The sequence below is a fragment of the Rhinatrema bivittatum genome, chromosome 10, assembly GCF_901001135.1.
Source record: "Rhinatrema bivittatum chromosome 10, aRhiBiv1.1, whole genome shotgun sequence".
Lineage (NCBI taxonomy): Eukaryota > Metazoa > Chordata > Amphibia > Gymnophiona > Rhinatrematidae > Rhinatrema > Rhinatrema bivittatum.
The window spans coordinates 27,820,705-27,834,799 of record NC_042624.1 but is presented as its reverse complement, the minus strand read 5'-3'; the positions used below and the strand labels follow the sequence as shown (position 1 = coordinate 27,834,799).

The window sequence follows — 14,095 nt, the reverse complement described above, 5'->3', positions numbered from 1 at the left end:
CCCACCCCAACTCAAACTCGACCCCACATCCCAATCATTCAAAAAGAACCTTAAAACACAGACTCAAACAGATGTTGTAAAGTTGCAACACAAGAAGCTAAAAAAGATCAATGCAACACGTAACATGACTCCCCACAGACCCTCTGATATTCATACTACAAAGACTCAATACAAATGTTGTAAAGTCTCAGCACTAGATGCTTTAAAATTTGACGCAGCATATTACAAGGAACAATGTTAAATGTGAAAAACGTCCTCTCAAATGTCACAATGTACCATTGTAAAACAGGAGGTCTACAAAAACGTTCTAAAATGTGTGCGGTGCATGCACAAGGTCCGGCCATGCGTGCAACCCCACAATTTTATGCATGCGTGGGTTTTAAAAAAAATCAGGCCATTACAGAATTTTCTTAAAGAAAAAGTGTTGAAAAAATTACTTTTTGTGTTGTGATGTAAAGATAGATAATCAGTGTTCAATTTTGTAAGTTTATCACAGCTTGTTAGAATGGTTGTTTTGATGTTTTTTTCTTGCCTTTCTCTCTAATTATTTTATTTATTTATTTAACAATTTTTATATACCAGCATTCGTAGGACACATCATGTCGGTTCACAATTAACTGAGAAAGGAAATTACAATGAACGAGGATAGAGAGAGTCAACGATATTACAATGAACTAGGAACAAGGATAGAGAGAGTCAACGAGCAGGGATACAACTTTGTAAAACGAACTGGATGAAGATTATCCATGTTAGGAGTAGGTATGCATGTACACTTAAGAACTTAACATATGAACTTATTTACAATATTAATATTAAATGCAGGGGCAGGGAGAAGGGGAGAGGGGGAGCGAGGAGGGGAAAGGAGAGGAGGGGGTAGGGGTATAGGAGAACGTTAAGGCAATGGCACTTTCAAGGAAAGGCTGTTTGTAGGAAGAGAGGGGAGGGGTAGGGGAGAGGCAGCAGGGTGCTGGGGAAGGGTGGGGGGAGGGAGCAGGGGGGGGGAGGGAGCAGGGAAGGTGAGGGAGTTAGAATGGTAAGGGAGAAGGGGGGAGCTGGGAAGAAAAGGGAGCAGGGGGAGTTGGGATGGCGAAGGGGAGGTTGAGGAGGGGGTGTGTAGGCTGAGCGGGAGCTGAGTAAGTTCGAGACATGACAATGACTAGGATTGAGAGGGGTTGGGGTAGGCCTGTTTAAAGAGCCATGTCTTGATTCCTTTTTTGAAATGGCTCAGGGACAGTTCTAGGCGGAGTTTAGCAGGAAGGGAGTTCCAGAGGGTAGGACCCGCAATGGAGAAGGCTCTGTCCCTGGTGGCGGTGAGGTGCCCAATATTGAGTGAGGGGGTTTGAAGGGTGCCAGCGAGGGAGTTTCTGGTGGGGCGATTAGTTTGACGGAAATGTGGCATATCCTCAAGCCAGGGGGAGTTGTTTTTGTATAATGTGTTATGGAGGATAGTAAGTGTTTTGTATTGGGAACGGTAGGAAATGGGGAGCCAGTGGAGATCCTGTAGTATGGGAGTGATGTGGTCAGTTTTCCTGGTGTTTGTTAAGATTCTAGCCATAGCATTTTGGAGGATTTGGAGGGGTTTAATAGTGGAGGCAGGGAGACCTATGAGAAGGGAGTTGCAATAGTCGATTTTAGATAGTATGGTGGTTTGCATAACAGTGCGGAAGTCGTGGGCGTGGAGGAGGGGCTTCAGTTTTTTGAGGGTTTGAAGTTTAAATTATGTGAACTAGATGCAGTTATGAGATTCTTGTTACTCTTTTTCTCCTTTAAACTCTTTTCTTGACAATGTGACTATTTTCTTTTAGTTTGCTTTGGCTCTTAAAATGTTATCAATTTTAAAAAAAGCATAGCAATAAAAATGATACATAAAATAAATGAACATATTATAGGGAATCAGTCTCCAAAGTTTCAACTTGTTAGGCCTAACAGAAAATAGGTAGGTGAGAAGCATAAATTCTGGAGGGGAAGGGGATTTTCTCATTTTGCTCAGGTCTATGCTTACCATGTAAGGCATCAGCAGTACCTTTTCCTTCAGTTGCCTCTTCAGTATTTGCCCCAAGCATATTAGCAGCAAGATTATTTACCATACTCAGAATAGCATCTAAAGAGAGGCGGGGAATACAAGGAAATATTAAGAGAAGGTTCCAAACTTCACTTATTTTACAAACATGTAAAATAAAAAAATTTACCATGTAAGCAATTGTTCTCTGCTTACTGCTCTCCAGTTAGAAATTGTTAATCTATCCCTTATTCTTCTAACGGCCTTGTTATACATTCCCTGTTATAATGTAACTTTTGCTTTCTGTGTTAACTGGTTTAACTGGTTTACCCCCCCTAGTTTATTGTAAACTGGTACGGTACGACTTTGTCTTGAGCATCGGTATATTAAAAGAACTTAAATAAATAAAATAAACATATCACAGCCTCAACTGCAGGAATCTTAGGCCTATCACTTCTTATACAATCAGAGATGAAAACCCCAGAGAATATTTTTTTTCTAGTTTTAATTTATACACATACACCCAATTAACATAAGAATGTTAAGTCACACAAACTTTAAATAAGCATTAAACAGAGGAGAAAAGGAAAGAGCAACAAGTTATTTTACAATGATTATGTCCATGTAAACACTCCTTCATACTCTGTCATAGTGATTGAAGAAAGTGGAAAGCAATAGATCCTTATAGAGTCATTAGCTACTCAGAGTCTCAGGAAATAGTCATGGTTGACATTTGGGGCAATTCCTAACTCAATCTTTCCTTATCTTTTCTATTTACATATATAATGCATTATAACATTATGTAGGGGCATATAGTAGGTGCTTCATCTGGGCCGTCGGAGCCATTTTGATTACTGGCAGCCAACGGCCCTTTGCCCTATGTCACAGGAACTACCGCTGCCATTGGTCGACCCCAGTGACATAGTAAGGGCAAAGGGCCGTCGGCGCCATTTTGATTGCTGGCAGCCGACAGCCCAAGTCCAGGAGATCGCTCCCGGACCCCCGCTGGACCACCAGGGACTTTTGGCAGGTCTTGGAGGGGTCAGGAGGGTTGTATTTAATTAATTTGGCAGGTCTTGGAGGGGTCAGGAGGGTGGGGGTTGTATTTAATTAATTTGGCAGTCTTTGGGGGGGGTCAGGAGGGTGGGGGAAGCCGAGGGATTAGTTTTAAAGGGTCGGGGGGGGGGGGGTTGTTTATCGGCTCGGGCGCAGCCGATATAAAAAAAAAACCCGATCGGGCCGGACGAAAAAAACCCCACAATGTGAATCGGAACCCGAACCGATTCCGGTTCCGATTCACATCTCTATTCCCGGTACCTCCTTCTCTGCCTCTCAGATCTCGCACATGCGCGTCTGCGCCGCTTCACTGCAGTCCTCAGGAGCGAGATCTGAGAGGCAGAGCAGGAGGTACCGGGAATAGGATACAAGGGTGGGCCAGAGGGATGCGTTACCGCTCCGATAGTCTTGGAGACAGGGAGGGCTGGGCAGGCAGGGAGAGCTGACCAATCCAAGCAGGATTTGTATACAACAACCAGCCAATCGCCGGTAAGGTACATCGCTTGCCGTGATTGGCTGGTTGTTGTATACTGGGTACCACATACAGTATGGTTATGTAGTGACACAGAAGGGTAGTCTTATAAGGCGAGTATATCCCAAACTCTATATTTTAACTGGAAAAGTTTGGGGTCGTCTTATACGCCGGAAAATACGGTAAATAGGGATTTACACATAAATCTACCATTTACAAATTGCCTTCCCTTGATGCAGTGCACAGTATGCACGTTGTTTCACGACGCTTGTACTTGTAGCTGCATTTAGAGTTGGCACTCTCGGGGGCATGTTTAGGCTGGGACACGAAAACATACATAGACTGCATTTTCAAATTATTTTCCATGAAAAAGTATCCACACAGAAAGCAGATGCAACTACCCATGGTAAGTAGTTTCAAAGCAAAAATATGTGCACTTTAGTTTTGAAAAATGGTGCAATGTCCACAGATAAAAAGGTAGCCACACATGCAGTCTGAAAACTGCCCCCTGTACCTGGCAGTATCTCAAATGATCAATAGATTCCATGCTGCTTATCCTAGGGATAAGCAATGGATTTCCCCAAGTCCACTTTAATGATTTATGGACTTCTTCCAGGAACTTGACCAAACCTTTTGGATTCGAGTTTAATTATGTACAGAGTAAAAAAATATTTTCTCCTATTTGTCTTAAGTGTAGCACCTAGTAACTTCATTGAACGTTCCCTAGTCTTTGTACTTTGAAAAGAGTAAATCAATTTGTGTTTACCCATTCTATTCCACTCATTTTATAGACCTCGATCATATCTCCCATCAGCCATATTACCCTTTTCTCAAAGAGGACACTAATTCCATCCCCTTTATCATTTTGGTTGCCCTTCTCTGTGCCTTTTCTAATGCCATATCATCTTTTGGAGATGTGGTGACCAAAATTGCACAAAATACTCAAGGTAAGTCGCATCATGGAGTAATACAGAGGCATTATGAAATTCTGTTTTACTCTTCATTCCTATCCTAATAATTCCTTTCATTTGATTTCTTAGCTGCCACCACAAACTAAGCAGAGGATTTCAACATATCCGAGACACCCAGATCCTTCTCCTGGGTGGTAACGCCCAATGTGGAACCTTGCATTGTGTAGCTGTAATTCAGGTTTCTTTTCCCTATGTGCATCACTTTGCATTTGTTCATATTAAATGTCATCTGCCATTTGGATGCCAAGTCTCATAAGGTCCTCTTTAAATTTCTCACAATGCTCTTGTGATTTAACAACTTTGAATAATTTTGTATTATCAGCAAATTTGATCACCTCACTCATCATTCAACTTTAGGTTATTTATAGATATGTCAAAAAAAAAAAAAGAGTGGTCCCTGGGGCACTCTACTTTTCAACTATGTAATTGAAAAAATTGACTATTGAGTACTACTGCTTTCCTGTACGTCCTCCGACTTAATATCACAGCAATATTAAGTCAAAGGCACCAAAAATAAAAATAAATAAAACCCCAAAAAATCTGTCCGCCCGTTTAGCAGGTTTGAAAATGGACCCTCAATTTTGCCAGCGTCTGTTTTCTGAACCTGTGGTTGTCAGCAGGTTCGACAACCAATGCCTGTAAAATTAAGCATCGGTTGTTGGACCCGCTGACAGCCTCCTCTTCCGCTAAGGAGGCGCTAGGGATGCGCTATTGTTCCTAGCGCCTCCTTATTTCTGTCCAGTCTAATTTAAATACAGAATCACGCACCCAGGAGAGATGCACGGGCTTGCGTCGCGAGAGCATGCACCCAACTTGGAGCGCCAGCACTCCTGCACCTTTGAAATAAAATCGCCTGCTTGAAAGGAATGGTGAATAAAATGGAGGTGGTCATAGCACATCTATTGCTCCCTGGTGAGACTGCACCTTGAGTACCGTGTGCAATTCTGGTTGCTGCTTCTCAAAAGATATAATTGCACTGGAAAAGGTTTGGAGAAGAGCGACCAAAATGATAAAGGGTATGGAACAGCTCCCCTATGAGGAAAGTCTAAAGAAGTTAGGGCTGATCAGCCCAAGAGGTAGCCTGAGAACGTAAAGAGTGAGCTTTTAAGCCCTCTGGAGCAGACTGGCCCTGACAAATATACGCAGATGCAATCGCCGCTTTTAGCCAGCGAGCAATAGTAGCTTTAGAAGCCTTATTCCCCTTTCTTGGCCTGCTCCATAAGACAAAGATGATCAGAGACTCGAAAATCATTCGCCACCTGCAAATATTGCAGTAGGACCCTCTTCACATCAAGCAGCTGTAGATCCGTGCCAGGCGTGTTCGCAATGTCCTCTGGAGAAAAAGCAGGGAGCTCCACTGACTGATTTACATGAAATGAGAACACAACCTTTGGCAGGAAGGATGGAACTGTTTTGAGGGAAACACCTGAATCAGAAAAGCGAAGGAAAGGCTCCCTACAAGACAGGGCTTGGAGCTCGGACAATCTCCTGGCTGAGCAAATAGAGACCAGAAAGTCTTAAGAGTCAGATCCTTAAGTGTGGCTCACCGAAGGGTTTCAAACGGCGCCTCTCAAAGAACGCGGAGAACCAAGTTAAGGCTCCATGACGGACAAGTAGCCCGGACAGGTGTGTTCAAGTGCTTAGCCCCTCTGAGGAACCGAATGACATCTGGATGGGTCGCCAATGCGTAACCATCGACCCGCCCAAGGAGGGAACAGAGCGCCGCAATCTGTACCCGCAAGGAATTGAAAGACAAACCTTTGGAGATACCATTCTGTAGGAAGGAGAGAACCTGGGACACCGAAGCCTTACACGCCGGAACTCCGGACTCAGCGCACAGTCTCAAACATTCTCCATACCCGAATATAAGCCAGAGAGGTAGAAGTCTTACCCGTCCACAACGGAGTGGAGATAACCTCCTCCTTATAACCCTTCATTAGTTGCTGCTGCTCAAAAGCCAGGCCGCTAGACAAAAGCGATCTGCCTGATCGAAAAATACTGGACCCTGTCGGAGCAGGTTTGGCAGATGGCACAGGCAGAGAGCCCCTTCTATAGCAAGGTTCACCAGATCCATGAACCACGGTCTCTGAGGCCACTCCAGCACCACTAGGACAACTAGCCCCCTGTGGAGTTCTATTCTTCTGAGTACCTTTCCCACCAGAGGCCAAGGTGGGAACACGTAAAGGAGAACATCTTGAGACCAGGGTAGGATCAGTGCATCCACTCCTGAGCTGTGCTCCCTTCTGCGGCTGAAGAATCTGGGGGCCTTTGCATTGCTCAGAGGAGCCATCAGGTCTAAGTGAGGGACCCCCCCACTTGTGCACGATCAAATCCATCGCCTCTCCGGACAACTCCCACTCTCTGGGGTCTAGATGCTGACGATTCAGGAAGTTGTTCTCTTTCCCCGCAATGTGGGAGGCCGCTAGCCATTCCAGATGGCGCTCCGCCCAGGCTAGCAGCTTGCTGGCTTCCAGGGCAACCGGACGACTCCTGGTGCTCCCCTGGCGATTGATGTAAGCTACTGTGATGGAATTGTCGGAGAGGACTCGCACAGCTTTGTGATGGATCAAGGACAGAAAGGTCTTGAGAGCCAGACGGACCGCTCGGGTCTCCAGATGATTGATGTGCCACTGAAACTGGATTGGGGTCCATCGTCCCTGGTTAGACTGATTCTGACACACTGCTCCCCAGCCGAAGAGGCTGGCATCTGTTGTCACAACAATCCACTGAGGTGTCTGCAAGGGCATCCCCTTCAACAGGTGGGCGAGAGGAAGCCACCACTGCATGCTGTCGATGGTAACATCGGAAAGTGGTAAGGGTGTCAAAGTCCTCAGAGACCGGCTTCCAGCGGGATAGCAAAGCTTTCTGCAAAGGACGCATATGCGCAAAGGCCCAGGGAACCAAATCTATCGAAGCCATAGTGCCCAGAACCTGGAGATAATCCCAGGCCATGGGGATCATGAGAGATAATAGATGTTGGACTTGACCCATTAGCTTGAGTGCACAGGCCTCGGGGAACAGAACCTTTGCCCACACAAGTGTCGAAGTGTGCTCCTAAGAATTCAAGGACCTGAGAGGGCTTGAAGTTGCTCTGAGAAATTGACTATCCACCTGAGGGAGGTGAGAACTGACAAGACCCGGTTGACCGCTATCACACACAGGTCCTCCAACTTTGCCCTAATGAGCCAGTTGTCTAGGTACGGGTGGACTAGGACTCCCTCCCACCGGAAGGCCGCCACTACCACCATGATCTTGGTAAATGTGCATGGCGTGGTGGCAAGACCGAATGGGAGTGCTCGAAACTGAAAATGTCTTCCCAGGATGTTGAGACGAAGAAATTTCTGGTGTTCTTGGCAGATCGGGATGTGAAGGTAGGTCTCAGTCAGATCGAGAGAAGCAACTTGTACGAACCGCCGCTATGACCGCCCTCAGGGTCTCCATCCGAAAATGGGGAACCTTGAGGGCCTTGTTGACTCTCTTGAGGTCCAGGATTGGTCGAAAGGAGCCGTCCTTTTTGGGGACGATGAAGTAGATGGAATACTGGCCGGATCCCTGTTCCTGGAGGGGGACCGGGACTATGGCACAGAGCGCTTGAAGCCTGTCGAGAGTCTGGCACACTGCTGGGCGCTTCCGAGTTCCGCAGGGAGAGATCAAGTAGAGGTCCGGGAGATCCCGAGAAAATTCTAACGCATAACCTCTTTCGATTACTTCGAGGACCCACTAATCCGAAGAAATTTTGGCCCATTCCTCAACAAATAGGGACAGCTGACCACCTAAGTCTGGAAAGGAGGAATGGGCCGGCCGTATCTCATTGTGAGGACTTTGCGGCGGTGCCTTGATGGGTACCGTCTCGGCAGGGCCGTCTGCCCCGAAAGGAGTGAGACCATGCTGGAGACCTAGTGGAGGTGTTTCATTGAAAAGCTCCATACAGCTTGTTGTACCTGCACTGCCCCTGGAAACGAGAGCATGATGGAAAAAAAAAAAAAAAAGATCTGGACTGATTGGGGTGCTCCTCCGGTAGCTTATGAACCTTGTCGTCACCCAAGGATTTGATAAGCTGGTCCAGTTCCTCGCCAAAAAGTAACTTATCCTTGAAGGTAGAGTGCCCAACTGCGATTTAGAAGAGGAGTCTACAGCCCAGTCGCCTGACTGACACCACCGAGACCATAGCTCTGGCTTGCACCCTGAGGAGATCAGAGAGAGCATCAGCCCCATATGCAATCGTGCCTTCCAGCCTGCCTGTCCCACCTCTGTAGACAATAGGTCCTGGGTGCTGAGTAATTGTTGAGCCCACCTGAGGCTTGCCCGCTGCATGAGACTGCTACAGACTGTGGAGATCAAACCCCGAGAGGCTCCTGCACCCGCACTGCCCAGCACAGCAGACCCTCCAGAAACCACCGCGCCTTTTAACTTTGCGATCCTTAGAGACATGGGAACATCGGCACGCTTGGCTATCTTGGGGGGGGGCAGTCCCTGCATAGGTCTGACTGGCAAGGCACCACCTTGCAGAGACCTGGAAGCCAAAAGGCTTTATGCATAAGGAGGACAAAATCTAAAGAAAAGGAATCAGAATAGACATCCTGATCTCCTGGAAAAGCAGGGTCCTCCTGTAAAAAAAACCTGATCCTGATCTGCATTCTCATCAGGAGTTGCAGGGACTGGATATAATGTTGGAGGAAGCTCCCTCTCCCCCAACAGCCCTTGCCTGAGCTGCAGCACATGTGCTTAAGATGGCTGCCATCCCTGCACTGAGGGAGAAGGGATCAGCTCTGAGCTCCTGTGGAGCCTGACGTTATTGAGCCCCACGAGGCTTGGCTGTTGCTGCAGACCCTGAAAAAAAGAGCTGCCCTCCCCCCCGGAAGGCCCCTCAAACAAATCCCAGTCCTAGAAAACCGCACGGCCGATTCCCCACATGCTATGATACATCAGGACGGCTGGTGTATCTGTAGCAGTCTCATGCAATGGGCAAGCCTCAGGTGGGTTCAACAATTACTCAGCACCCCCCGTCTGCAGAGGCGGAACAGGATGGTAGGGGGAAAAAACAGCTCAAAAAAACACAAAGAAATCGGCCAAAAATGCAGCAATTCAGGTGGGCAGGGATCCTGGATTGCAGCTGACCAAAAAAGAAAAAAAAAATATATATATATATTTTTTTTTTTTACACGCACACACAGTGCTTAGACACACACAGGTGAAGAGAGAGACTGGACCACCAGTAATCACTTCCCCAGCTGCTTACCTTGCTAGAGCCCGCAATGAAAAGCATGGGTAAGCTGTGCCTCCGATGGTCTTTTTTTTTTCCAAAGAAACGAGCAGAGGAATGGGAGCCTCTCTGCTAAAAGACCTGAGGCAGACGTGAAAAGGGGGCGTGACTGGACCACCAGTATCACCCCTTTTAAGCCAGGCAAGTGGTCACCAGGAAGAGGGGGTCCCAGGCTGAGTACTCAAGGGGAAAATCCCCTCTGGGACCCTATATAAGAGCTGTGAGACAGAGCTGTCTCACAGACAAGAAGTTTGATTTCCTTCAGATTCTTTTTTTTTTTTTTTTTTTTAACACAGAAATTAATCAATACTTGCTTGATCCTGGAAACAATCAGAAGGAGAAAGAAAGAAATCACCAGTGTGGAAAACAGAGAAAACTAGGGAACCGCAGGTTCAACTGCCTGCCTCTGCTGGGAGACAGAGAAATACTGAGAAATTGACCCTCGACCCTGATATAGGATACCTTTTCAGTTTTTCTCTGTCCCCCTCTGCTGGACAGGAGGCTCAACCCACTGTCTGGACTCATCTAGGTACGTACAGGAAAGAGAGGTTTTACAAATGGGGACCACTGTTGCAGTTGCACCAAATTCCTAGCAATAAAACAACCAAAAAAGCTTTTTTCACATTTATACTTACTTGTGGCAGAGCCCAGGAGATTTTTAGAAGATTTGTCTTCTCTTGTATTGTAATCCAGAGGATAATCTGTTTAAAATCAAAATTCAGAAAAGTCCTATAAAGGCTGCACAATTATATGCCTTTCCAAGATAGAAACTTTTAGGAAATTAAACAAGCAGTTATCTTTATATGATGGATTTTCATCAATTACCCAGCTCTGCACGAGTTATTTTTGTATTTAGATTCAACCATTCATAGTACACAGATAGCAAATGTTGCTTACCTGATGTAACAGGTGTTCTCACAGGACAGCAGGATGTTAGTCCTCACAAATGGGTGACATCGAGGATGGAGCCCAACCACGGAAAACTTCTGTCAAAGTTTCTAGAACTTTGACTGGCCCCTACCGGGCATGCCCAGCACGGTACTAACCCTGTAGCCAGCAGGGGTCCCCCTTCAGTCTTGTTTCAAAGCTACAGGCAGTGCCTAAAAATAAAAAAAACGAACCCAACACCGCGGGGCGGCGGGCGGGTTTCGTGAAGACTAACATCCTGTTGTCCTGTGAGAACACCTGTTACATCAGGTAAGCAACATTTGCTTTCTCACAGGACAAGAAGGATGGTAGTCCTCACAAATGGGTGAGTACCGAGCTGAGGATGTCCGAACATGCACCAAAAGTACCCAACGGCATGCAACAGGCACAAGAACTGGGGTGGAATTTGGTAGAGGACATCCGCACCCCACCGGGTAGGCGGAAGGGTGTTGGTACGTCATGCTGGAAAAAGGTTATGCAAGACAGATTGGCCGAAGATGGAGTCCTGCCTTCCAGCTTTGTCCAAACAATAGTGGGCTGCAAATGTATGGAGAGAACTCCAGGTAGCAGCCCTGCAGATGTCAGGAAGCGGCACCGATCGAAGGTGAGCTACTGAAGTCGCCATGGCCCTCACAGAGTGTGCCTTAACACGGTCTTGGAAAGGAATGCCAGCTTACTGATAGCAGAAAGAAATGCAGTCCGCCAACCAGGAGGAAAGAGCCTGCTTACCCACAGGTTGCCCTAACTTGTTAGGATGGAAAGAGACAAATAATTGAGTGCTCTTCCTGTGAGAAACTGTACGGTCTAGATAGAAAGCTAGAGCACGTTTACAGTCAAGGGTATGCAGAGTCTGTTCCCCGGAGTTGGAGTGGGGCCTGGGAAAGAAAATAGGTAGTATGATTGATTGATTAATATGAAACTCCGAAACTACCTTAGGTAAGAATTCAGGGTGAGTGCGGAGTACTGCCCGGTCCTGCAGGAGTTTAGTGTAAGGCGGATAGGTAACTAGGGCCTGTAACTCACTAACCCTGCGAGCTGAAGTGATAGCCAAAAGAAATATCACTTTCCATGTGAGATATTTAAGGTCACAGGAGTGAAGAGGTTCGAAGGGTGGTTTCATAAGGCGACCAAGAACCAGATTAAGGTCCCAAGATGGGGCCGGAGGACGTAAAGGTGGCTTCAAATGAAGCAAGCCTTTAAGAAAGCGTATTACAAAGGGTTGTACTGAAATAGGGACACCCCCGATACCTTTATGGAAGGCGGCTAGCGCACTGACATGCATTCTAATGGAAGAGGTCTTTAGACCTGATTCCGACAGATGCCAAAGATAGTCCAAAAATTTAGGAATTGGACAGGAAAGGGGATCAAGAGACTGCGAAGTGCACCATGATGTGTACCTTTTCCATTTATAGGAGTAAGATTTTCTTGTAGAAGGCTTTCGTGAAGCGATGAGGACACAAGAAACTGTATCCGATAGGTTAAGTGGTTGAAGGACTAACCTTTCAACATCCATGCCGTCAGGGACAAGGCTGGGATGGAGGAGGCATCCGTCGTTTTGAGTGATCAGATGCGGGTCCGTTCCCAGGGGAATGTGTCTGCGGATGGAGAGATCCTGGAGTATGAGAAACCACACTTGGCGTGGCCAGTGCGGTGCTATCAGGATCATGGTTCCCTTGTCCTGACGTAGCTTCACAAGAGTCTTCAACAGAAGAGGAAGTGGAGGGAATGAATAAAGCAGACCGGTTGTCCACGGGAGGGAGAATGCATCCCTGGGCCGAGAGTGCTGAGACTGAATGAGAGAGCAGTAATTGGCCACTTTGTGGTTCTGAGGGGACGCAAAGAGGTCTATGTGGGGATAACCCCATTTCTGGAAAAGAGAGGTCGCTACCAAGGGATTGAGTGAGCACTCGTGTGGTTGGAAGACACGGCTTAGCTGGTCTAAGACATTGTCTACTCCCAGCAAGTAGGTGGTCCTGAGGTACATGGAACGGGAGAGGGCTTCTGCCCAAATCTGCACAGTTTCCTGACAGAGAAGGAAAGAGCCTGTGCCTCCCTGTTTGTTGATGTACCACATGGCCACCTGGTTGTCCGTCTGGATCAAGATTATATGATTTGATAGGCAATCTTGAAAAGCTCTGAGAGCGTATCGGATTGCTCGAAGCTCCAGGAAATTTATCTGGTGTTTGGCTTCCTCTAGAGACCAGAATCCTTGAGTTTGTAGACCGTTTACATGGGCTCCCCAGCCGAGGTTGGAAGCGCCGGTGGTGGGAATTATTTGAGGGTCTGGTGGGTGAAAGGGCAAGCCCTGTAAGAGGTTGGACTGATTTTTCCACCAGGCAAGAGATAAACGGAGTGCATCCGTGATGCGAACAATGGTCGACAGGCTGAATTGCTTGGATCCATTGTGATTTCAGAGTCCATTGCATGACTCTCATGGCTAAACGGGCCATTGGAGTCACAAACTGAGGAGGCCATGTGTCCCAGCAGAATGAGAAATTGGCGAGCTGTTGCTGTGGGTTGAAACTGCAACTGGCAAGCTAGGGACACAAGGGTTTGAACGCGTTGATGAGGAAGGAAGGCTTTTGCTTGTAAAGTGTCCAAGTCTGCTCCAATGAAGGATAAGGTTTGAAATGGGAGTAAGTAGGATTTCTCGTAGTTGACAAGAAATCCTAGAGAAATCAGAGTTTGGATTGTCAGGGTCAGAGAAGACCGAGCTGTTTGCTGGGTTGTGGCCCTGATCAACCAGTCGTCCAAATAGGGGTAGACATGGTCGCCTGCCTTCCTGAGGAACGCTGCAACCACTACGAGACATTTGGTGAAGACTCGTGGTGCGGATGCTAGGCCAAATGGGAGCACTCGGTATTGATAGTGGTTTTGGCCTACTAGGAATCGGAGGTATTTGCGATGAGACTGAGTTATCGCAATGTGGGTATAAGCGTCCTTGAGGTCTAGAGAGCAGAGCCAGTCCTCTTTTTGCAGAAGAGGGAGAAGCGAGCCCAGGGTTACCATCTTGAACTTTTCTCTGTGAAGGTACTTGTTGAGAGCCCGCAGGTCCAGGATTGGTCGAAGTCCTCCAGACTTTTTTGGGATCAGAAAGTACCTGGAGTAGAACCCTAGTCCGTGTTGTGAGAGAGGAACTGGTTCTATAGCGTTGGACTGGAGGAGAAGGGAAACTTCCTGCTCTAGAAGAACAGAGTGGTCGGTAAGTCTCCACGCTTGTAGAGGTGGAGAGTCTGAAGGAAGAGTTAGGAAGTTTAGATGGTAACCTTGCGCAATTATCGCTAGCACCCATTGATCTGTGGTGATGCGATGCCATTTTTCAGTAAAGTGGCTTAGTCTATCTCCTACTGGTATGCTTGGTAGAGGGACTAGGCATCTGCTCTAAGTGAAAGTCAAAACCCCGACGC

The 14,095-nt window shown here is 47.0% G+C and overlaps 1 protein-coding gene across 8 annotated transcripts in view; it reads right to left on the bottom strand.

Annotated features, from left to right (window-relative positions):
- Nucleotides 1–14,095, bottom strand: part of SUCO (SUN domain containing ossification factor) — a 238,504-nt gene that overhangs the window by 80,762 nt on the left and 143,647 nt on the right. For all 8 annotated transcript variants that reach the window (XM_029618558.1, XM_029618553.1, XM_029618554.1 and 5 more), the window contains 2 exons: nt 10,397–10,462; nt 2,003–2,101 (listed from right to left, as the gene is read on the bottom strand). In XM_029618558.1, coding sequence (XP_029474418.1) covers nt 2,003–2,101; nt 10,397–10,462 — 165 coding nt within the window. The remainder of the gene's footprint in view (nt 1–2,002; nt 2,102–10,396; nt 10,463–14,095) is intronic.